Source organism: Nycticebus coucang, chromosome 3 (genome assembly GCF_027406575.1).
Source record: "Nycticebus coucang isolate mNycCou1 chromosome 3, mNycCou1.pri, whole genome shotgun sequence".
Classification (NCBI taxonomy): domain Eukaryota; kingdom Metazoa; phylum Chordata; class Mammalia; order Primates; family Lorisidae; genus Nycticebus; species Nycticebus coucang.
The window spans coordinates 135,835,093-135,859,159 of NC_069782.1; the positions used below are offsets into that span (position 1 = coordinate 135,835,093).

Below are 24,067 nucleotides of genomic sequence, written 5' to 3' on the forward strand. Positions count from 1 at the left end.
TCTTGTATTGCCTGCTTAGGAAGTTTCTCTCTAACCCTCTTCTTTCTTCTTTTTTTTCCTTGGTCTTTCTTTCTGTCTTTTAATACTGATTCTTGTATTTTCTTTCCTACTTTCTACTCTGAGGATAGTGGTGTGCTTGTGAAAGAAAAGTTAATATTCTTAATGCTAATGAAAACAAACAAAAAATTTTATTTCAGTCCTCAGGTAACAGCAGCTGCTGTAGCAAAGGCAGGAGTTTGGCTTCTCCTGCCTGGTGTTTTTGGGTGCACAAGGGGGACATCTCAAGCCCTATTACACACTGGCCATTTAAACCATATTAATGCATTCATATGAATGAATTAAGGCCTATTATTGCTTAATTCTCTGATGATAATATAATACTCAGGCTTGAATCAGCCATCTGATGTGCCCTTAAAGTGGGCAGTGACTTATAAATGCTTCCAATCCTATGAGTTACCAATCACCACTAGTTTTATATTTTGAAGAGAAAAAATTTACATTTGCTTCTTCTTTTTTTTTTTTTTTTTCAGTGTAACAGAGATATTTTATTTAGGAAGAACAAAGAGAAAGTTTAGAGCACTCCCAAAGAGAGTTGGAAGTGGGTCCCTGTCATGAAAGAGAAAACGTGAGAGAGAGACCTACATGTGCTTCTTAAAGACTGTCACATATTTGTGTGACATTTCTTAGACAACGATCGTATACCAGCTTTCCCATGTGAAGGGATTCCTATTGGCTACCTAAAAGGAGGCATTAGAAATTAGAAGAACAATACCAGTTAGCAGAGAAAACTGAAGGTCAGATCGATAATTGAGGGTCAGATTGACTTGACCAAGTGTGAAAGTGACAAATGCCAGTTACCTATGTCCAGGCTAATGTATAGTCCAGGGCACTGATGACAAGTGACAGATAATTGTATGGGCCTACCTAGTTTGGCAACGGTGCCCAGTTGTTTGGTCAAACACTCTAGATGATGCTGTGAAGGTAATTTTTAGATCTGTTTGTCATCTAAATCAGCAGACTTTGAGTAAAGCAGATTACTTTCCATAATAGGGACTGGCTTCATCCAATCCATTAAAGCAGGAATGGGGACCCTGCAACTGTAAGGCCACTTATGTCCTTCTAAGTGCTTAAGTGAGGCCTTTTGGCTAAATCCAATTATACAGAACAAATCCTTTTATTTTTATTAATACTTTTTTGTGTCTTTTATAATTTTATTTTTTAAATGAACATATTTAAAATACCAAAGAATACAGTAAGTTTCAATTAGATAATCTTCCTAGATTGTAACCCACAAAGGCTAAACTGACGGCTGTGATGCTTGATCCTAATTTGTTCTAACTTCCTCCACTTAACAGGTACTGCTACTGAATGAGGCTGGTTGGCGAGAGACTTTATGGGAGTCGAGTGTGCTTGTCTTGTTAACAGCTTTTGACAGTGGTGCACTGTGTTTCCATTTGAAGTGGAAATTGTGAACACCGCATGACTCTGCAGTAATTTTTTATTCTGTCAGTTTAACAGCCCGTCACATCAAAGAAGACCATGAGAATGATGAAGAAAGAAAACATATTTTTTTAGGATATAAAAGTATAAGTTTATTTTACATTTTAGAAGGAGAGGGAATAAGAGAAGGGAGGATGGGGGCAGGGAGAGAAAAAGAATGAGAAATCCATGACATCCCAAAGAAGGAAAAGGAGTATGCTAGCCGGAAGAAAACAGATTTTTTAATGATGAGAATTGCGATATTATCTTATTTCTGCTAAAGATAATGTGCTTTGCTTGCTTTGTGATATTGCAATACATTCAATGCTCATCTGCATTGCATTATCACCCTCATAAGGACTGTGAACATTTTAAATTAGAGGAAGAGATGCAAAAGGTTGTATTGTAGAAATTAAAAGATGAAAAGTAAAAGCAAAGAACATTGTTTAAAGCAGCAATAAGATCTGGAAATAATGTCACTGAAGCAACGTATAAAGTGGCATATATACTTGGAGAAAAAGAAAAACCAATGAGTTATGGGAAATAGTGAAAGAATACACTGCTCTTTAAAAAAAAAAAAAAATTACTAGTTGATGACCAGACTGCTTTTTTGAAAGTTATAAACTTCAGAGACTGTCTCATGACTCAGTAGTTATCCAGGTTGTGTTTATTTAATGAATGAATGAATAAACAGTGAATCAATAAACAAATGCTTTATCCATTGTGGAGTGAGCGGTATTCCATACTTTCAAGGTATGGATTTTGTGGCAGTGACTTTTCTCACTTCTCCTGGATCCTTTTCTATTTATTTCCAGGGTCGTGGCTATGTTCAGCATAGGTGGGGAAAGTGGAAGGTGTCACAGAGGAAAAAACAGAAAACAAAAAACCTCACAATGAGGTGTAGGAAAGAGGATGTCTGAGTCTTTGCTCTGCTGCTAACTTGTCATGTGTCCATGAGAAACTAGCCGAAACCTCAGTCAAATGAGCTGTTTGGCCAAGTCGATGGCCTGGCATAGTACATAACCAGTGCTCAAGGAATACTTACAGAATTATTCCTAATTTCCCTTTGAGCCTTAGAATTCTAGCAAAGCAGTTGTGTTCATTTGCTTCTTAATATAAATATCCCCTGAGCTCTGAAAATGTGGACTCATACTGAGTTACTTTCTGCCTCTGCTTCCCAGGAGTGTGTGGCAGTCCCATTTGTAATGCCTCTGAAATTATGCAGAGTGGGCCACTGCAATATGCTTAATAAACCGTTCTGGCATTGCTTTTGTTTTGCTCCTAGAAACTGCCTAGCACACATTCTACCAAAAAGAGCACATCTGCATATGCGCAAAGTACACAAACCTGCTAGATCACCAGAAAGTTTTGCCTGAGCAAGAGTGCAGGGTGAATTAGTTACGTGTGCATTGGCTTTATTTGTTGTCCCCTAGAGCTATGCAGAGCTAGGACCCAAGTCAGTGGTGATAACAAAAGAAGCAGAGTGTGAAGAAAATGGAGGGAAAGAAAGAACAGAAAAAATCTACTTGAGCCTTATACCAAACAAGCGTTGACTTTTATTGATGTGGCTCCTTCTTCATCCTGCTTTCTGAGGGCTGGTCCAAGAGGCTCTAAAATTTCCAGATAATCCATCCTCAGAGGGGTTTGGGGAAGTGGAATCCACAGAGCCCCAAAACCAATGTAATCAAGTATGAAGGGGACATTAGCAGTCAGCAGCTCACCTCTTTAGTCTTGGAGAAGTTGCGATGCTTTTAGATACGGGTCTGTGTGCTGGAATTATCTCTAGACATTTTTGTTTGTCTGTTTGTTATTTGCTAAATACCAGCTATTTCCTCGTCTCTACCACATGACTCAGAACTGAGGACTAGGCTTTTGCCTCAGTGTTTTTCCCGAGATGCCATGCCTTCAAGGTATGGATTTTGTGGCATATCCCTACTTTGTCCTGACAATAGCCCACTGGAACAGATGACAGATTTGGTTTCTGCCATCTCCTATCCTACACAGTTAGACCTTGCCTACCTTCCCATCCCAGCTTCCTTGTTTATAATCAATCGATGCGGCTCATTTTGGACACCTAGGGACTACTTCAATTGTGGCCACGAGACTGAAGTTCTAAGTATAATAGCTGACTGGAACCTTGAGGTAACATATTCTGCCTATAGGGTTGACTCTAGCACAATCTAAATTTTCTCTACTTCTTTGGACACTACGTAACATTCAAGAAATAGGCACTCAGCTGGGTCAGTCCTGCCCCACCTGTTCTTCCCTGTCTCACTTTCTTCTTCCTTCCCACTTGAGTTCCCAAACGCCTCTTGGCTCAGAAGGATACCCAAACCAGTCTTTGGCTGTTTACAGTAATACTGTGTGTGGACTCTCATCTGTTAAAAAACAAAGCAAAACAAAACAAACACACAAAAATGATTGGTCAAATACGTTCAGATAAAATATAGTCATAAAACTTCATTCTGTATTACAAGACATTTTCCACTCACGGGCCAAAGTGGAGAAGGTCTTGGCCTGCAATAACACCACTGGAAAGGAGCTTCATGCATGAGCGTGAGAATGCCACTAAAGATCCACTGCCTACCAGGGTCTGTACAGATGGCTTATCTGCAGCACTCCGGGGGCCATGTGAGCTGCTGGGTTTCAAATTACTGAGTGTTGGTATTTGAAAAATATTTTGTCTCTATCCACTCGTTTACTGAATTTGGTAGCAAGTACAAGTCCTTCCCTCAGAGACAGTTTAGAGAGTCTGCCTCCCCTGTGCACCATGCCAACTAAGGTCAAAAGGGATAAGTTTCTATTTCTGTAACTTAACAGCAAAGGCTGAAGTAGGATTTGGTGTATACTTTAGGAGAATGGTAAGTCTTTTCCTCGTGTAAACTCTTTCTTACAACCTGGAACAGAGATCTGTGTGAACATGTAATCTTCTTCTTCTGAGCAATTTCTTGTGTGTGGCTTACCGACTAGAAGGCAGCGTGAGTAGAATGGAAAGAGGATAGGGCGTATCTGTTAGGAATTCAGGGTTGAAATTCTGCCTTTACCTTGGTCAAGTAAAATATACCTTCTAGACTGATGTTTCCCCATTGCTAAATTTTTAGGTTTTAAATCACTCATTCTTTTATTCCTTATAATATAGTAAGTACACCACCTATCATCTTTACATCCTTTTGTCCCACAGTTCCAATGCTTTTTGGACTATGTTTACATAAGTCCAAACGAACAAAAACAAGAAATAATACTTGCAGCACATTTGGAACTGAATCTATAAATTTGAAGTGATGCAGTAGCCGTAATAAATATATTTATGAGTTGTCTGCCATACTAAAAACAAACCAACAGAATCTGCCCTTCTAAACTTCCTAGGAAATTTGTTAGGTTATTTTTATGGGAAAATTCCATCCCATGTTAATTATGTCCCTTGTGCTTGCCAGTTTATTACTTTGAAGAGAGAGAGAGAGAGGTTTTACTAACTTCCATCTACCCTTCTTCTCGAGATGGCAAAAACTTTGATTTCATAAATCCCAGGGACGTTTATTAAATCCTAACTGAGAAAGAAGTTCTGCGGAGCAAGAAGGAAGAATTGAGTCTTTTCTGGGCATTCTTTCAGACAGAAACTTGGCCAGGAATGTCACTGAAGACAACTGTGTCTGGCTGCCTTTTGAGTCACTTGAAATGAGCACAGGGAAGATTTGGGAAGAGGTCCACATTGTACTGAACAGCTATCTCCACCACTTAGTCCAGCACACAAGTGGGCCTTAATGTGGAACAGATCCAGCCGCATTTCTAAGCTACTTAAGCTCAAGACCCATCCAGGTTTTCTGTCCTCTTGATCCACCCTTTAAGTAACTGCAGCCCCTCAATGAACCATGTACCATAAAGGGGAGTCTGATATATTTATCTATCTTTTAGGAAGACCTACAGTGCAGAAACACAAGTGTTTTGGTGTCATACAGACACACTACTCCACGATCATGAGTGAGTCCTTTCAATTCTCTGAGCTCCCTTTTCACCAAATGTTGAAGAAAACCTTTCCAACATCGGGAGCTTGTGCAGATATGTAGGTGACACACAATGTTAAAAAATTATATCTGCTTTATTATTTTTATTATCTTAGTATACCTTCCACTCACAACTTCTTCACTCTACACTTTGGCTTCACTCACATCTTTTATTTTCGTGTAACTCTAGACTCTTAGTATCAAAATTAAAATCTTGATAGCCTTTGGCCCATTAGACTTAGTGGTCACACATGCTCACACTGGTGTTTACACCTGGACTTTCTGCTGTGAATTTGCTTTGCTCACCATCTCAGCTGTCAGCATTTCTGTGCCCCAGCTTTAGGCTGTAAGAACCTCCTCTGACCCCTTGTGAAGGCCAGGCCCTGACATTTTTGTGTCTATGTGTGTGTGTGTGTGCAGGTGAGGTATTATATTTTGGTGCAATTACTAATTTATGGTTGGCATCCTTTTTTTGTGTGGCTGAAAGACAGTAAGAAAGGCAAGCCACTTCTGGTTGGGCAATCAAGGTTATGATACAAGTTAAAGCAGAGGGTGTCTTCCAACAGCTTCTGTATCTTCTTCCTAGAAGTAACTCTTCTATAGACACCTTCCTATGGATTTCCTATATAAAGTCTTAAATTCCACTTTCCCTTACATTCTCATGAGAAATTTTTCGCGCCCTTAATTAGTCTTTATAAAAGTAATTTTAATGGAGCCATTCTATTTTATTACAGTAGAACTTCCATCTTTGACCATCTTTCCGCATTGACCACCTCCTACAGATGACCTAATTTCGTAGACCAGATATACACCACATGTATGTATTAGAACAATAGCTCTAGTTCCTTATATTGACCACCTCCTTATGGTGACCAATTTGTTACAGTCCCTGGGGTGGTCATCTTACAGAGGTATTGTACCTGCATATTCATATATATTCTGATTTCTTATTAACTACTTAGTTCTTATCTATTGTTTACTGAATTCCTTTTCTCTCTGAGCTGTTATGCATTAATTTTTATATAGAAATATTTTATGAATATATATGCATGCTTATATTGAAAAGTCTTACTTTATGTTGTTTATAATGTGTTTTATCTAGATGATAAACTTACCTTTCAACATTTCAAAGCTTTCCTTACCTGTTGTATTTCTCATCAAATACCTTTATAAATGCTTCTACCTTCAACAAGAAGTTTTGACCATAATTTAACATTCTTTGATCCAAAGTTGTGTTTTTAAATATTACCATGTTTCTGGGATAGATGTGGGCAGGGCTGCTAGTCCCTACATCAAAGGCCTCAGGCTAAGATGACGACCGTGAGGGTGGTGGGCTCTACTTTTTTACGTTTTCCCTCTGCTGTTGAGTAAGATTTCATCCTTCTACCAGTTCATCTAAATTACTTTTAAACTGCCACCAGAATTACAATCAATTCTGCTATCAAACTTCTTTTGAAAATGTAAATTTGATTGTGATGGATGTGTTATTTAGTTCAATGTAAACATTTCACATTGTATATCGAAGCAGTACCCTGAACCCCATAAATGCATCAATGTACAAAGTTATGATTTAATAAAAAATAATTAATTTAAAAAAGAAAATGTAAATTTGTTTTTAAGGTGATCAATGTATTAGGAAACAATAGGAGAATAATTGAATTGTGTTAGCTCATGCAGGAATCTGTCAATGACAAACAGTAGATGAAAACGCAGAAAACAATGTGTCAAATGGTCTATGAACCAAGTGTATGGTGCCCCATGATCATATTGATGTACACAGTTGTGATTTAATAAAAAAAAGAAAACGCAGAAAACAACTCACCTGAAACCAGCTGTGTAAAAAATACACAGAACACACACAAGGCCAACTCCCAGCAGCCTCCTCCTGGTCACAAGCCACACCATCTACATCCAGTGTGACAAATTTCTGATTTCAGATAGCTCTCCCACCACTTCACAAAAACTCACATGCTATAAACATTCCCGTGCCCACTCTCAGAACAGTCTTCAAGTTTTATTCAAGGTGTTTTATTTGTGTATTTCTTAATGTGTATAAAACTATGCTACCATTTTCATTAAGTTTGCATCTTTTTTTAATGTGTCCAGAGTCAAATTACACTGAGATTTGACATAGTTTTGGTGTGTTGTGCCTCAGACCATATTTTCCCCCTAAATCTTACAGGATTTATTAAGCCACTTTGCATAGGGAGGTGATTTTTCAAAACACATGTCACACATAGTACAACTAACTATATGTGTGATCACCGGGGAAAAACCCTGCAAATGTGGGGTGTATGCACCACTTTCCCTTAAACTAAGAAGCATTTTTATTGTTGTGGGTTCAGAAGTGTTTGTTTGCTGGGTGAAATTGTTCTAAGGTTGACTTTGAACACTTGGGACAGTACATGTGTCTCTAAATGGTTGGTTCCTCTTCAGCCTTCAGATCCCAGAGAAACTTTTCCTCAGCATCTTCTAGACCTTCTCCCCCACATACCCGGAGACCAACTTCCCCCTCTTCCAGCCCCACACCCAGTTACTGGGCTGCCTATCCTGGCTTAATTAATTTTTACATTTCAATATCTTGATAATTATTATATATGTATATATGATACCATCATGTATATCTGTTACATTAAATTACATTATTTGCTCCCTGTGCCATTAACATATATCCTTTATGAAGGCAGACATTTATCTGCCTTGTTCACAAGTGGATTCTCAGCATCCAAAGAAGTGTCTACCACATACAGACCAATCAATGTCTGTATTCTGTAAACCACACAACCCTTTTCATGTGTTTAACATGAAAACTTTATAACAGCCATTTCCTCAAACATGTCCATCTGGAATTATTTGGGGATTTTCTTACTATGCAAGCATCAGCCTGTCTGCATTTCCAAAACACTATTAACTCCTTCAGAAATAGATAAACAAACCATATAACAATTTGGAAATAAAACATAGGCCCTTGTTTTTATGCTGGTTCTCTCAAGTTTTTTTTTTTTTTTTCTTTTTTCAAAACCTCAATTATTTTATTTAAATTAAGGTCTCAGAATAGGTCCTGGGATACAGCAGCTTGAGTGGTAACAGAGAAGGGCAGAGATGTGTTGGCTCTTGACAAACACCAATTGAACATGTAATTAGAGGTGCTATTGGGTTAGGCAAGTTGGACCCTTAAATCCACCTCAGAGATCATTGCTAAATAAAATGGACTTGCTTGAATTCCAGCAAACATTTATCTAGTGCCCCCTCATGGCTGAAGGAATGAAATGAAAAGATAAAATATTCTCTCCAGAATTCTGTGAAAAAGACATAAAGTGACATAGAAAAACATAATGTCAAATTCTAAATACATGGTGTTTGGAAGCAATGACCCCCACACAACATTTTCAGCACAAGGAACAGGTTTTTCGTGGATAGGGTCAGGAGGATTGTTTCGGGACGGTTCACTTGTATTCCACCTCCACCTCAGATCATCAGGCGTTAGATTCTCCTGGGGAGCGCAAAGCCTAGATCCCACACGCGCAGTTTACGGTGGGGTTCACGGTCCTCTGAGAATCTACTGCTGCTGCTTGTCTGACAGGAGGCTGAGCTCAGGCAGGGATGCCAGTGATGGGAAGTGGCTGTAAGTAACGGTGGAGCTCTGCTTGCTTGCTACTCACCTCCTGCGGTGTGGCCCAGTTCCTAGCAGGCCACCAGCCTATACCAGTTCACAGTCTAAAGGCTGGGGAACCACAGGTTTAAAGGGAAACATGCAGAGAAAAAGTCACAGAGAAAGGAGGATGTACTATTTAATAAGTGCCTTTGGGTTGGGGAGATAAATTGGATTTGAGGTGGGCTGACCCTGAAAGGGGTGCTATGCCAGTCACCGGCCCGTGTTCCTTCAAGTCCCCACTCTGCTTTATATTTCAGTAAGTGACATTTCCCACACTCCTCTGCCCACTGGCTTGTGGCAGAGGCAAGCACAGGCAGGAGATGAGAGGATCAAAGCCAGGGAAAAGCCATGCCACCCCTCCAGGTCTGCTCTGCTTGGGAAACTTCAGTGACAACAATGGTGTCTCCTCCATGTCTCCGGTCCTGCCAGACACATCTTCTGTGGCCGTAGCCTTAAGCTGATGGCCCTGAATCCAGGGTTTTGGTAATATCTGTGCCCCTGCAGCCCAGGGAAGGTAGAAGCATCCTGTGAGGCTAATCTTGAGATTGTCTCACCTGCTCTGATTCGGGATGTTCACTTTCTCATTACTGAAGCAATAAATTCCTTACATTAAATTTCCTCTGTTTGACGTATCTTGGGATGCTTTCTGTTTGCCTGACTGAACCCTGACTGACACAGGAGATAAACTTCTCTTGACAGGGGAGAGCTGCCTGGGTTCTGGCCTGGAAAGACATGAAGGATTTAGCCTGCGAGAAGGGAAAGATTAAAAACAACTTAAAATAACTATAATCCGTGTGCATGCTGAGACTGTGCTGAGGAGTCAACACCATTCTGAGTCTGGAAGGTCTTTAGGAAGGACAAGGAGGGTTTTGTGCCTGCACAAACAAAGCACCAAACAATACCCAGGGAGAGATGCCATTTATATAGGGAAGCCACATGGCTGGAAAGGTCTGGCTCTAGTCCACCTCTTTATTTTCAGCTAACATTAAATCAAGTATTGGGGACTTTGGGAATGACTCATCCACTCAGAATACCAGTGCTAAAAGGAATCTTCTTCCGCCAAATTACAGGCATGAGGACACTAATGCTTTTGTATGTGAATGTGATTTGCTCAAGGTCACACAGCTGGCATAGCCAGAAGGCGAATTCCCCTCTCCTGATTCTGGGTCCAAAGTTGTTTTTACTCTATTATTTGAGCCTCTACCACTCTCAAAGTTTTAGTTTATTACATGCAGATTTGGTTCTTAGTAACCACAAAGTTATGAAAAAATCTGAATGCGTGTGTTCCCCATTAAAAATTTATAGTTTAGGACAATAAAACAATGAACATGTTATTCATGCCAAAACAACCAGTTAAGGGGTGATTTCTTTCTTTTATCTCCTTCCTTTTTATTATTATTTTTTTTTCAATAGATACAGGGCCTCACTCTATCACCCAAGTTGGAACTCAGTGGTGAATTCATAGCTTATTGCAACTTTGAATTCCTGGGCTCAAGTGATCCTCTTGCCTCAGCCTCCTGACTAGCTGGGACTGCAGGTGCCTGCCATCATGCCTAGTTTATTTTTATTTTTCCATAGACATAGGGTCTTGCTATGTTGCCCACGCTGGTCTCAAACTCCTGGCCTCAAGTAATACTTCTGCCTCAGCCTCCCCACATGCTGAAATTACAGGCTAGAGTAATTTTTAAATAAATTAAGAGACACTACCATAATTAAAATGCTAGGAGTATTCAGGGAGTAGACTGTACTCTACTTTGTTAGTTAAAAATCCCAGAGCCTGTGGTGTTTGCTATGTTCTCATGCAATTGGCCTTCCCGAAATCCTGTAAATACTTCATTTCTATGTCTAGACTGAACACCAAGGGTTTGGGACAAAGAAACACCTTGAGGCAAAGATTTTAGAGACAGTATCTGTTTAATAAATATGATTGTAAAAGCAATAAACAAGAGCAATTATACATTACACTACATAGTATTTAACCAAAAATACATCAAAAAAGTCATTTTAAAATTAGAAGTAGTTCCAATACTATAAGAAAACTTTCATTTGTTTTTTAAATTGGCTTCCTATAAAAATAAGTTGGCAAATGAAGGATTTCAATGCTCAGTTGGAATCCTGGAAAAGACAGAACAGCTGCCAAGCACCCCATTGCTCTCAAAGTTGCTGTTTGGAACTTCTGAAGAAAAGCAAAGCAAACCTCTGTATTTTGGACAGTGGATCCAATTACAAATAAGGCAAGGGAGAAAATATTGGCTGGGTAGCGCAGGGTAGAGCATGCACAGTTTGCCCTCTGGGATTCTGGAAAATGTTGCAGTATTAAGAGTTTTAGCGTGCCCTGAATCTTACCTTCCACAAACACCCCTCTCAGCACCTTCTTCTGTCCTGATGCCCACCCAACTCCTCATTGTCTTTGCACCTGCATTAGTGAGTAGGTAGGCACTTGGGTCCCTCCAATGTGTAGCCTCTCATCACTGCTTTCCCGGTAGGATTCAGCAGGAGTGGCCAACTACTGAATACTACCGAAGTTGGTTCTCAAACTTCAGTGTGCATCACAGTCACCTGGAGGGCTTGTTAAAATAGTTTGCTGGGCCTGCCATCCCCTTGAGCACTGCACAGCCACTAGAGCAGTGATTTCCAGTGTCGTGACACACATTGTGTGTGCCGCGAAAGAACCTCAGGTGTGCTGTGAAAAACTGGAAAGGTCATTAATTAGATTATTTTTAAAAGAAGTTCAAAGCACAGTGTGTGTGTGTGTATATATATACAAAATTCTTTTTTAAAAACCACCATAATCTAGGTGTACCGAGGAAGTTTAACTATAGGTTCAAGTGTGCCAGGCGATTAAAAAGAAAGGTTGAAAAACACAGCTCTAGAGTTTCTGTTCAGTAGGTATGGGGTGTGGACCCAGAATTTGTACTTCTGTCAAGCCCAAGGTGACGGCTGATACTGCTGGTCTGAGTACCACGCTTGAGAGCCAGTGGCCTAGGCCCTAAGATTAAGGAGATCCTCTCTGAGCAGCATCTTAGTTCATTAACCTTCTACAGGTGGGAGGGGGCTTCCAGGAGAGGCACGCCAGGACCCAGAGGGTGCTGAATGTACAGTTGGCCACCTTTGGTCACTTTCCAAAATGCCAGGCATCTCCTGTCCACCTGTTTTTAATTAGGATTTACAGCCCCTTCTTCCCTACGCCTTTTCATTCACTTATTTCTTCAACAAATAATTTTCATACAACTACTCTAGGCAAGGCACTGTGCAAAATTTAAGAGTATTATTCCTCTTTTTCCTAGTTCTCTAATTAGAATGAAATGAAATGCAACTCTGAGCACTCCCTGTGCTGGTTTGAGTGAACCTCTTCTAGTTTTCAAATACTCTGTCTTCCGGATTTAATTTAGGAGGCTCTAACCAAAAAGGATCCATGGGGGTGTTTCCAGTGAGATAGGAAGCCTGGCAGGTGGGAGATCAATTGAGTTCTGCAAATAGGTGGCTGCTTCAGGCATAATCCATTTCTTAGATCCATGTGGAACATCCTTGACCATAAAAATGTCTATGTGATTAATTTCTGACAGCAGGTCTGCTACACTTTCTCTGCTAAGCAACATAAGGGAAGAGTCATCAGGATCTGCAGGACGCCCACTGTCACCAGGGCCCCTGTTATACCCTGTTATTGGCTTGTGGACACAGCCAAGAAAGAGGCTGAGCTCTCTCAGTGGTTTTCGGAACTACTTTCTCCTGTAATTGAGAGCGTGCTGTACCCAGTACACAGCTGCACGGGCTTTTATTTCCTTCTTTCTCTGGACCTTTCATTACAACAGCCCTGCAATTTCTTTGTACTTCCAGCCAATTAGCTTTGAACCGATCCACTCTGCTAATGAAAAAACTCCCTCCCCCTTTATACTGACTTATTTTTCTTTCAATAGTATGAGGATACTCAGAGATCAGAGAGCCCACGTGGGAAATCCTTAGGGTCACTCCAAATCATCAAACACCCATCCTAACGCAAGACAGGAGCGCCATATATTCCCTAAGACTTCTTGACACTCTTAAACATTAAGTCCATTAACCTGCTTCTTCTTCTGGTTAAAGTATCAGTTTTATTTCACAAATATATTTATTCTACTGTGAGAGAGGAAGTACCAGGTAACAGCAACCATCCCAGGAAGAAATTGCCCTGGAACATAGTCATACATTCAAAACATTTCTCACAGGAAGTTTCTGAAACCACATGAGATTTTTTTTGTTTGTTTGCTAAGGTGTGAGAATACCATTATTCACCTGTATGCTTTCTTTTCCAAAGTACATGGCCAGCTTTGAATTGCTTTGCATATATATCAACTCTTTCACACACATTATATGTTTCCAGGTGGAAAGGCAGGTTCTAGAGGGAGAGACAAAGGGTACATGAAAGTGAACCCTGCAGGCAGGATGCCGCTGGGTCGCTGCGCACAGAAGCTGGCATGCTGGGGAGCATACAAAACCGACTACGGGATCAGAGATCTGTGAGTGGTGGGAGGCAGGGTGGGCAGAGGGGAGGCCGGTATTTGGGAAACGTCAGGGTTAATGTCCAGAATCTAGCAACATATTTGGGAAGAAAAAGTGGGAACAGCTGAAGAATTACTTGGGGATTGGAAAGAAGAGATTTGAAGACACTGATAGAGCAGGACCACGCGTGGATGGCAAACAAAACGGAAGGAAAGACAACTGGTAATGGGATTCCGTCATCTCCCTAAGTCGGGGCAGGGGTAGGAAGAGCTATACAGGGAAGCAGTCGGTCACGGTGGGAAGAGATCCTGCTCCCGGCCTTCCCTTTCCACCTGCTTACACGGGTCTCCCCCTCGTCTTTGTCCCTGTAGCCACAGAGAATGGAGAAAGCAGCCCTGTGGTCACTGTTGACCAACAGAGCTACCGACGCTAACTCAGAGGGAAAATGACCATACGGAAAGCGGAACAGAATAACAGCTCAGGGTTTCAAACTCCTGTGCGTGTCTTTATGTCTTAGGAAAGGAGCCAGGGTGGCTAATCCACCCGTCAGCCTGTAGTGCTAAAATAGCTGTTAGATCTAGAGCCAAGAATGTTTCCAAAAATACATGCAGATTTCCTTGGCCTATATATGTTATGAATTTCCTACAAACACGACCGATCAGAAAAAAGAAAGAGAAGAAGAAAGAGGGAGGGGAGTGTTTTCCATTTAAAATAGAGCACCTGTACACTGCCCCTCCAGACATGTTCTCAAAGTATTGTCCACATGCACAGGCTTAAAGCTAAAAACCCTTGTTGTCTGTGTCTGAAGAATTAAAAAGTCCCGATGCAGTGAGTGTTTGTTTGTTTGTTGGGATTTTGATTGTTTTTATTTATTTATTTTTTTTGTTGTGATGTTTTTGTTTTTGTTTTTACTGGCGTCCTCCATTCAAACATTTACATAGGTAGGGATTTCTTTTGTGCTTTGATTCTCAGCAACTATGGAAATACTTCCTGGCGAAATAGGAAACAGAACAACAGAGGAAAGAAAAGAAACATAAAGTTAGTAGTCATGAAGGATGATGCACTTGACAAGAGCGAAATTCTTTCCTGATCAGCAGGTCGCCTGTAGCCTTTGGGGGTTTTCCTTAAATTGCAAATTGTGCCGCAGCAGCCGATCCCTTTGGCGTTGAAGGTGGACTGGCATGTCTTGCTCTTTGCAATCGGAGAGATGAGTCACCAGGTTGAGTAGAAGGGGAGGGAGGGGAGGGTAAAGCTACTCTCCTAAGAGAAAACGTGTAACACTTACTCATTTAATGACACTGAAAATGGAAAGGGGTCAGAGACTTTGCAACACGTTGCCACATGTCCCTGGTAAAGGAGGAATTGCTACCTTAATAGAGAAACGGAGGCTGTGCTTTAATCGCCTGCGGGAATGGGACCCAGAACCAGATGACCCCCAAAATGCACTTAGAGGCTTCAGAAGTGAACAGACAGGGTCAATGCTTCTCTGGACTTGGAGACAGAAAAAGCCTTTTTACTTTTTAACCCAAAGCAATTACGCATGTATCACCTTGTCTCCCTGAATAAAAGAAAGGGCACTGTGAAAATTAGACTCTAGATAGGGCTGTAGTTGTTGCCGTCAGCCTGTATCTATGGCAGGGGCCAGTCATCACATTTAAATTTCCCCTTAATATTCGCATCATACCTTTCCCACATTCATTTAAAGTGAGGGTTATGTTTCCATTTACACAAATTTTTTTTCCAAGTAACATCACAAATTTTATGTAAAGGCCTTCTATATGGTTTGGCATTATTACATTAGAGCCAAGCATGAATAGTTAGATAATTATTTATCCATCTTAGTCAGCAATGTGGGATCTAGGTGGAAACATTTACAGCTTGAATTCCTGATGCCAACAAACACACACGGGAGGAACCAAGGAGAGAAACGGATCAGCAATCGTGGCTGCCTGGGTTTGTCTAACTTCCTGGAAACTTTGTTCTGCAGTAAGTAGTGGGGCTTGGAAGTGAACTTCCGTCTCTATGGTGGGGTGCCATGCTTACTTCACAGGTGGAGAGAGCTCTGTTTAAATAGGACGAAGTCCATTTTAAGACTATTGCTAAGGGACAGTCAAAAAGAGGAAGAAATATGCCAATCTGCTCTGTAATTGTTGAGCTCTCCAGTGGTCTCTCTGAGGATGCCCCGCTCCCTGGGTCTTCTACAAACTCTATGCCTCTTGCCCTCAAGTTCCCGGGTCCCTCATTTTTTGAGGGAAAGTTTCTAGATTGCTAGTAGATATAATGAAAACTTCCCCAGGTGATCAGGCTGGATGCTTCCATGATATTAGTCCTGTATTTGTGTTCTGGGGCTCAGAGGTGGGGTGAAGACTGCCAAGTTTGGTTCTAATTAATACCCACCCTGTCCCTCAATCTTTGCCGGGCCTTCGGGCCCACCAGCCCCAGCCTCTGAGGCCTCTCCTTCTTGTGTATCATTAGAGAAAATGCTTGGCTTTTTGTTCAAAAATCATTTGGAGGCCAATGTTTTAGGGAGGATTTTTGCAAAAAGAGTAATAAACTAATGAAAGAATAAAACTAAATAGGAGCAAGAATATATATTTTTTTCATCCTGATAAGAAGAAGCAAAGACAGAGGCATCCGACTATTTCTCTCAGGGGTGTTAGAGCAAAAGAAAGTGGTTATTTCAAGCCAGAAAGGGGTTAGAGAGAGAGTCAGCCATTGCCTACTCAGGCTGTAGAGCTGATGGCTAGGGAATCATTTACCTATGACTGTGACTCCACCTTCTCATCTATAAGTTGGCCAGGCCTCCTGAGTTCAGTCTGAGGGATATTGGGCCTGCTTTCAGAGTGACTGACTGGACTGATCATCTCTTGTTCTTTCTCATTCTGCATCTGGGCATAAACATTAATGCCCGGGATCTTCCTAAAACATTAACAGAAACTGTCACTGCTACGCACATCACTGTGACACGTGCTTCTGAACCCGTCGGGGAGAGGGAAGAGGTAGGGAGACACGTGGATGGAGGGACACGCACCTTTTAAACTTGTAGATGACGAACACCGCCAGCCCCACAAATACCACTGAGAGCAGCATCAGCATGGCGGATCCGCTGTGGGCTGGAGTGAGGTCCACCAGCGGCGCTGGGGGAGAAAATAAGGCATGGTCATGAGCAAAGGCCTCTGCAGCTGAGAGTCTGGGAGAGGACAGAGAGGTTCACACACAGGCATGGGGAGTCCCAAGAAACTACGTGCGGTGTATGCATAAGATGCACGTCAGGGGGCTGACAAGGGATACATCTGAGCCTGACATCCTCACAATGCCCCAGATGGCCAGTTCCAGCACTGCAGTGCAGTGAGGAGAGGCACAGACCCTACGGCCAGACTGCTTGGATTCAAGCCCTGCTCTACCACTTGCTGGCTGTGTGCTCTTGGGCAAATTGCCTCACCTCAAGGTACTTTATGTGATATGATTAGAAAAATAGGACATACCCTATTCAGTCATTTGCAGGATTAAATGAGCTAATGTAGGTAAAGAAAGCACTCAGAGAAGTGTCAGGTAGATATGAAGCCCTCTATAAGTATTACCTTTTATTTCTACTACTGCTAATATCATTATTATGATTATTGTTAATATCTTTATTTATTACTATTATATTTTCCTATACCCTTCATCCAAGCTTTCCCCATCAAGCAAAATATATTACTAATAAAAGTACCAACAGAACATTTTTGTGAATTGAACCACCCCTACTCCAGTGGCTGCCATGTACAAGGAGTCTGAAGCTGCGTGTGAGAGAAAGAAGTGCAGAGTGACTGCTTACGTCTCTGCACACAGAACCCTGACAGCTACACGAAGATTGTACCAGGGCAGTCACTCTGGAGGAGGGACGGGCAATCTGGTTGAGTCCACAGCTTCCTAGAGCTCTGACAGCCCACATCAAGAAGCTCCAGCCTCTCAGATGCAGTGAGTTCTCCTTTAGGACAAAACAGAAGCAGCCTCTGCATCCGTAAAAGAGTATCCTTCCCTGTGTTTCCCCTTAAAAGGTCATTCTGGAAAACATCTGTCCTCCATCTTGGGGTTAAATCTGTTGTACTTGTAATGACTATGTTTGCAATTAATTTCTACCCTCTTAGAAACTGACATTTTGCAAATGTAGCATAGCTCAAGCAGAAAAGACAAGCCCCACGTGCCCCAGGAAGCCTGGGTGCTGACCTTCAGCTCCCATCATTTCAAGCAAAGCCTGCGATACCCAGAAATGCAGTGACCTTTTAGCACCGTTTTCCATGGATTTTCTCTGTTGAGAGCTGAGAGGCCAATATTCTGGTTCACCCAAGGAAAAAAGTTCAAGAGTAAGTGACCATAATACCAATGATGTCAGACAAGACTCTCCCCTGCTTCTGTCCTGCCTGATTTGTGTAGGATAACATCCCAGCCATCCAGCAACGATGCTGAAAGCATATTCGGCATAAACACAGAGTTCTGGTGAAAAACCAAGCTCAAGCATCTTCCTTAGAAAACGGTCATTTAGGAGAACTGACTTTTAGGAGGCGCTGAATGTAAGGACCCCTCCCCTCTATGGCATTATTTTCTCTCCCCTGTAAGTCAAACAGCATTTTAGCTGAGAAGTGGGCGAGTCTGAGTTTGTGAATGAGTTTGTGAATGGGCGTGGTCTTACTGCAGTGTAACACCCCAGGCAATGTTCCTTCAAGTTTGAAATTAGAAAATAAAGCTCCAGTACCAACATCAACGAAGTCCCGAAATACTTCAGAACTCACAGGGCGATTGGTAGGAAGTCATCAGGGGAGGAGAGCACCTACCATTCACCATACACATTATCACCATTGATTTTCTTGACTAGAAGACAGCAACTATGATCCTTGTTAAATAGATAACACTGGGGAAGTTTTTGTTTCTTCAGAGGTAGACACCAGAAACTTAAAAAGATATTTCTGAGGGTGAGGGTCAGGGCTAACACAATAAGAAAATTAACAAGTGGCACAAGTTGGGCGGCGCTTGTGGCTCAGTGAGTAGGGCGCCGGTCCCATATGCCGGAGGTGGCGGGTTCAAACCCAGCCCCGGCCAAAAACCACAAAAAAAAAAAAAAAAAGTGGCACAAGTTAAAATGCTAAGTTTTAAAAGATCATATATTCTCCAACTTGGATGATAGGTATATGTATAGATACACGTGTAAGTGTGCATGTATGCGTGTATATGTATGTCTGTGTATGTGTACACATGTATGTGCACATTTAAAGGGGGAAGAAGGGAGGAGAGAAGGAGGAAGAGAGAGAAAGAATAGAGAATGAAGCCTCCTGTCCCCCTCATCCCGGCTCAACAACCATCAGCCAATAGCTACTTTTATTTCACTTGTACCCCATCCATCCCCAACTTCCAATCACTGGATTGTTTTGAAGCAAATCTCAAATACCACAACGCTAAAAGATTTTTCTCTCTCCTTCCCCTTCCCATATCTTAAAGGAACTCTTCTACTGCAAACTCTTAATTTGACAAAGAAAAAATGGAGGCCCAGAGAGGGGCCACAGATGGTTAGAAGCAGAAATAAAGCTCAACTTTTCACTCCTAGCTAAATGCTCTTTCAGCATAACCAGAATATCCATGTCATGAGGAATACTGAGGTAGCTTGAAAGGTTTGGCATTTGAAATAAACAGAAAACTAAGAGAAAATTGTCTCAGGCTCTTGGTAACACAGAAAAAGTAAACACACATCAGCACGTGTCAGTGCACACACACACGCACACACGAGCTTTCGCCCTTCTCTTTCCTTGCTCCTGTCTCTCCCATCGCACAGCTAAATCTTTCAATTCTAAATCATTCCCACTCCAACTGTCATTCACAAACAAGTGACATCAACATTGTTAAGTAATTAGCGTTGTTATTCCAGGAAAAAGAGCTTCAGCGTCCCAAGTTCTAGAGTGCGTGTCATCCATGCCCTCTCCCCGTGGCTCTGTATGACGTAGTCACTTGCGAGAGGCAGGCCAGCAGAAAGTGGCAGTGGCAGAAACTGAGCACCACTGCCCTCCGTGTTACCTGGGTGGCTCTGCCCGCCGCTCTGTGCCTGAATATAAATGGGCCTGTTACTGCTCCTCACGGCAGCAGCTGAATATCTGAGGTTTTCCGATAGTTGAGTACATTTGTGATAAATTGGCTTTAGCTTGTTGTTTGGAATTAGCATAAATTAATCCCTCTCCAATTGCAGCTTAAACAAGGTAAATGTGTGGGGAAAAGTGCTGAGCCATTTTTTGCCATTATTCACAAAGTAAAACATGGATGGAAGCCATCCTCCCAGTGATTCAACATTTCTAAGCCTGGGTGCTGGCACACATCGTTTCTAAAATTCTTTGGGAAACTGGGAAATGCACTGAATTATTATATCTTACTCGTGAGGATCTGGGTTGATTATCATAATAGGAAGGCATACAGTAATAACTGCAATTTTCTTATGAGAAGTGATTGACACGCAGGAAGTGCTAAGTAAACAGTCACAGTTGTGTGTATGAGAGTAAACTCAAAATTCCACATTTGGGGGTTAAGTAACTGATATGATCCCTTTTTGGAATCAGATCTTGGCTCTGCCATTTATGAGCTAAGTCCCTGAAACTGAGCCTCAGTTGCCTCATCTCCATTATCACCATTATCAAAATGGAGATAAAACTAGAGTGTTTGGGTTTGGAAGCTGTGAGAAGAAAATGAGGGACACTGTCATGACTTGGGCACAGTTTTTAATGCATGCTCAATATTTTTAGAATTGTCATATTATTGCTATCATATTTCTGAAAGGGTATTTTATAGGGAAAAAAAATCCTGAAAAGTAGAGAAAGATTTCCATGATGAAATAATCTGGGAAAATGGTACACGTAGTATGCCCTTCTGGGGATTCACGACACACACCAGCGTACTCAGGGTCCACAGCAGCCCTTGCAGGAGACAGCACGTTGAACCTTGCCATAATGCTTCACAAACTCATTTGACCACAGACCCTTTGAAGTCCTGGGTCCCACCCAACATTCACCAGGAAATGCCTCACCTGAGCACCACTTTCCCCCTTGGTACAACTTTGCTCTTTAGTTTGGTTTATTTCCAAGTTTTAAAGTCAACAATATGGTAGCATCACCCAGTGAAGCCATGCATGACCCCCTTCTGGCTGTCTTGTGTTCCCTTTCAGTCCATTAGAAGTTTTCTGAAGAACTTCTGCCTGAATGATGCCCCTGAAACTGTGAACTCCAAGTGCATTTCAAATCTAAAAGCTAGTGTGCCCAGGATATAGCAGAAGCAAGTTCACCATCCCTCAAATTTTCTTTTCTCCTCTCCCGACTCCAAAGTGAACTCAAGTTAAAGTTTAGGGACATACCACGAATACCACAGAATCCATGTGATCTGAAATATTTTTTTGGAAATTGAGGTGATCCGGGACTAGCAATGAGAAAGCTTATCTAGAGGGAAGAACAGGTGGAGAACCCCCAGTTGGCCAAGGCCTTCCCTCCAGTTCACCTCCAGATCCAATCGTGAGAGTTGTACGAATGGCTAGACTGTACTGAGATAAAGCCAAGAGACTGCCAGCCAGACTAGGTGGGGATTACTAGGGAAAACTCTATTAAAGTAACCAACTCGGGCGTCATTAGACGGAGGCAGTTCTGGAGCCCTGGGTTTTCATGTAAGCAATCCACAACCTAACTAAGTGTAAATACTCATATTCTAGGGAAAAAGAAAAAAACAAAAACAAAGCTTAGACTTAACCAATCAGACACCACCAACTAACTTCTAATAGGGACTTTTCACTGGAATCATCCAAATTAGTCTACTGCTCCATGTTAACCAAATGGCCTTTCCCTCATGTCCCTTGGGAAGCCCCAGATGGCTTATGGCCTTGTGCTGGCTAATTAATGAACTGTTTGCTCAAGTAAAACATTTAATATTTTAATATGCCTCAGTATATCTTTTAATGGTTCTGGTGCTTAGCCAAGCATTGTTTCTGGACTTAAACTAAGGGTGAGTTTAAATGACAGGGATCTGGGGTCACTTAACCAAATAATAAACAGTAGACAAAAGGGTGTGTTGGTTTTTTAGAGTTGAAAGCCAATGAGGAATCTATTAAGTATTTCTCAAAGTGTAGCTTACAAACTACCCGAGTCAGAATTACCTAGAACACTTTTGAGAAAGTAGTTTCCTAGTCATCACTGAATATATTAGTCTCCGAGTGTGGGTTCCAGACATCCATATATGTCACAGGGAACACAGGTGATTACTACGCATAACAGCTCGAGAATACCGCCTGGTAAGCCCCACCTGCTCACCTACTACCATTCACAAAGTGTTCAGTCCTTATCACTAGGGCATGCCACCCTGGATCACTAAAACAAAAGATACACACACACTCACAAAGTGCTATTCTTGTTAATAGTAGCTCTAGCTTTGGCTCCAAGAGAGAGTATTCAAACTCTGGAGTCAGCAGAGTCAGCTTCATGTGGCTGGATTACATTGCTGTGTCCATTCTCTACCTTGCTCTGTGTCCAAGCCTTGTGAATTTGAAGCTCCTCCCACCAAGAGGTGAAATGTATTGTTTCCCTCCTTGAATCTGGGCTATCATTACATGTGTAACATGCATCTGGCAATGAAATGCAGTGGAGGCCACAGTGTGCCAATGGTGAGTTTCAAGGCCTTGCACACCTCTGCTTTCTCTCACGCAATCCACCCACGACCACATGTGAGCAAGCCCAGAACAGTCTCCTGCAGGATGAGAAACCAGGTGAAGGACAACTTAGTTATCACAGCCAAGGTCATTCTAGAGCAACTTATAGATAGTCAACCTCCAACTCTGGGGCAAACTAGCCAAGGTCAGCAGAGCTCCTGTAATCTGTAGTTGAAGACAGAGAAGTGCACAGGGCAAGACTAGGCAAATAAGCACTAACAAAGGCTTACAGCAAAGCCACCGCATTCCCCAGTGGTTTGCTACTCTCCTTAAAACTCTCTCTTTCAACTGGTCCAAAACGCTGTTTGCAATTCTCACCTTTGGGCTCTACACTGGCCAATACTTGCTAATGAACGTCCATCCCCACAGACAGGATGGCAGTAAAAGTAAGATGACCATAAATGGCCTCTTCAAAAGTAAGACAGTTTAAAAACGAAGGAAGTGTGCTGTTAGAGCTTGTGCTGATACAACACATGTAACTCAGGCCAGTTCTGGTCATTCCAAACTTGGTGTCAAAAAGACAGCTTGTCCTGGGTGCTGGCATCTTCTCTGTATTTTATACATGACTGCGTTCTCCTGTCCTGTTTACTCCCATGCTGGTTTCCCTTGACTATCTGCCTTGCCCTCCCTTTGGGAAATTGCATGTCTCTATCCTATCACTTATTTCTAACCCAATGCATGTCTTTACCCTGTTTTTGCTCATCCGAGGGTAGCTAGAGACATCCTGCAGCCTGGTCAACTAAGTCTAGTTACCCTATAGTCATATCACCCCTTTTATGGCCCCAGGAAGTCCTAGAAAAAAATGGTGATGAAACTGAATCTATTAGACTCTGAAGAGCAACCTCATTGTGGGTCCCTAGTAGATTTATTAAAGTCTCATATTCATTTAATCACATTGGGGAAAGGGATATGTTTAGTTGTCTTGGCACCTGTTACTGCTTTATATAACTCTGTAACAATTTAATAACTGTTAGAAACCACAGGGTCTGTGTATCTGTGAAATAAGATAATTACATGAAGAGGAAAACTATTTGTTTTGGGAAAGAATAAAAGAAAGGAAACATACTAACACCGTGACTTTACTCATAAAAGACTTGAAAACGATTACTGTGTAGACCATAAGGCAATCAGAAACTTAAGAGACAGATAAATTTATCAGCCGTGGAAGAATTTTACTGGTACTAATTTTATCCCCAGATGAAAAATGTTATTTCAAAATTTATTGTACTCTACAGTTCAGAGTTCTACCACTCCTAGTTGGCATCTGCATCTACAGTGTGGCTTAGCGCCTGTTGTAGTTCCTAAAGCTTCCTGACTAATGATGAGTCTGCCTTCCATTGAAAAGTCCCTGCCTGGGGAAACTGGAGGGCGGAATTTATAATGTATACTGATCTAGGCCAAACATTGACTTTCTTATCCCCTCCGAAATTTACTCAGAACATACCCAGTGCTTGCAACTGAAGCCTGTAAATATTAATTCTCTAATATCTTTGTGATAATATCTTTTTATTACACCTGCAAAAGAAATTAAGCCACTCAGCATCAAACATGAAGGCCAAGATCTCGCAAGATAAAAGTTTTATTAAAAAACCCACACATACCCTTGACAAAGGACACTTTCCCTAAATGTAGCAGCTTACACAAGGAGAATGATGGACCGGAGGTAGCAATGTTGCTCTGCTTTTTTTTTTTTTCTTTCCACGTTTTAAATTTAACCTGAGATGTGAAGCTCTTCCTCTGCTACATTTT

At 41.6% G+C, this 24,067-nt stretch overlaps 1 protein-coding gene across 5 annotated transcripts in view; it reads right to left on the bottom strand.

Moving 5' to 3' along the window:
- Window positions 1–11,030: 11,030 nt before the first annotated feature.
- Window positions 11,031–24,067, bottom strand: part of SORCS1 (sortilin related VPS10 domain containing receptor 1) — a 521,473-nt gene continuing 508,436 nt past the window's right edge. Inside the window, exons 25-27 of one of the 5 annotated variants that reach the window (XM_053584234.1) lie at window positions 16,646–16,751; window positions 16,374–16,533; window positions 11,031–14,604 (exon numbers count right to left, since the gene is read on the bottom strand). In XM_053584234.1, coding sequence (XP_053440209.1) covers window positions 16,374–16,533; window positions 16,646–16,751 — 266 coding nt within the window. In that variant the 3' untranslated portion in view covers window positions 11,031–14,604. Of the gene's footprint in view, window positions 16,534–16,645; window positions 16,752–24,067 lie in introns of all 5 variants that reach the window. The other 4 variants (XM_053584235.1, XM_053584238.1, XM_053584237.1 and 1 more) reach the window with 4 other exon arrangements.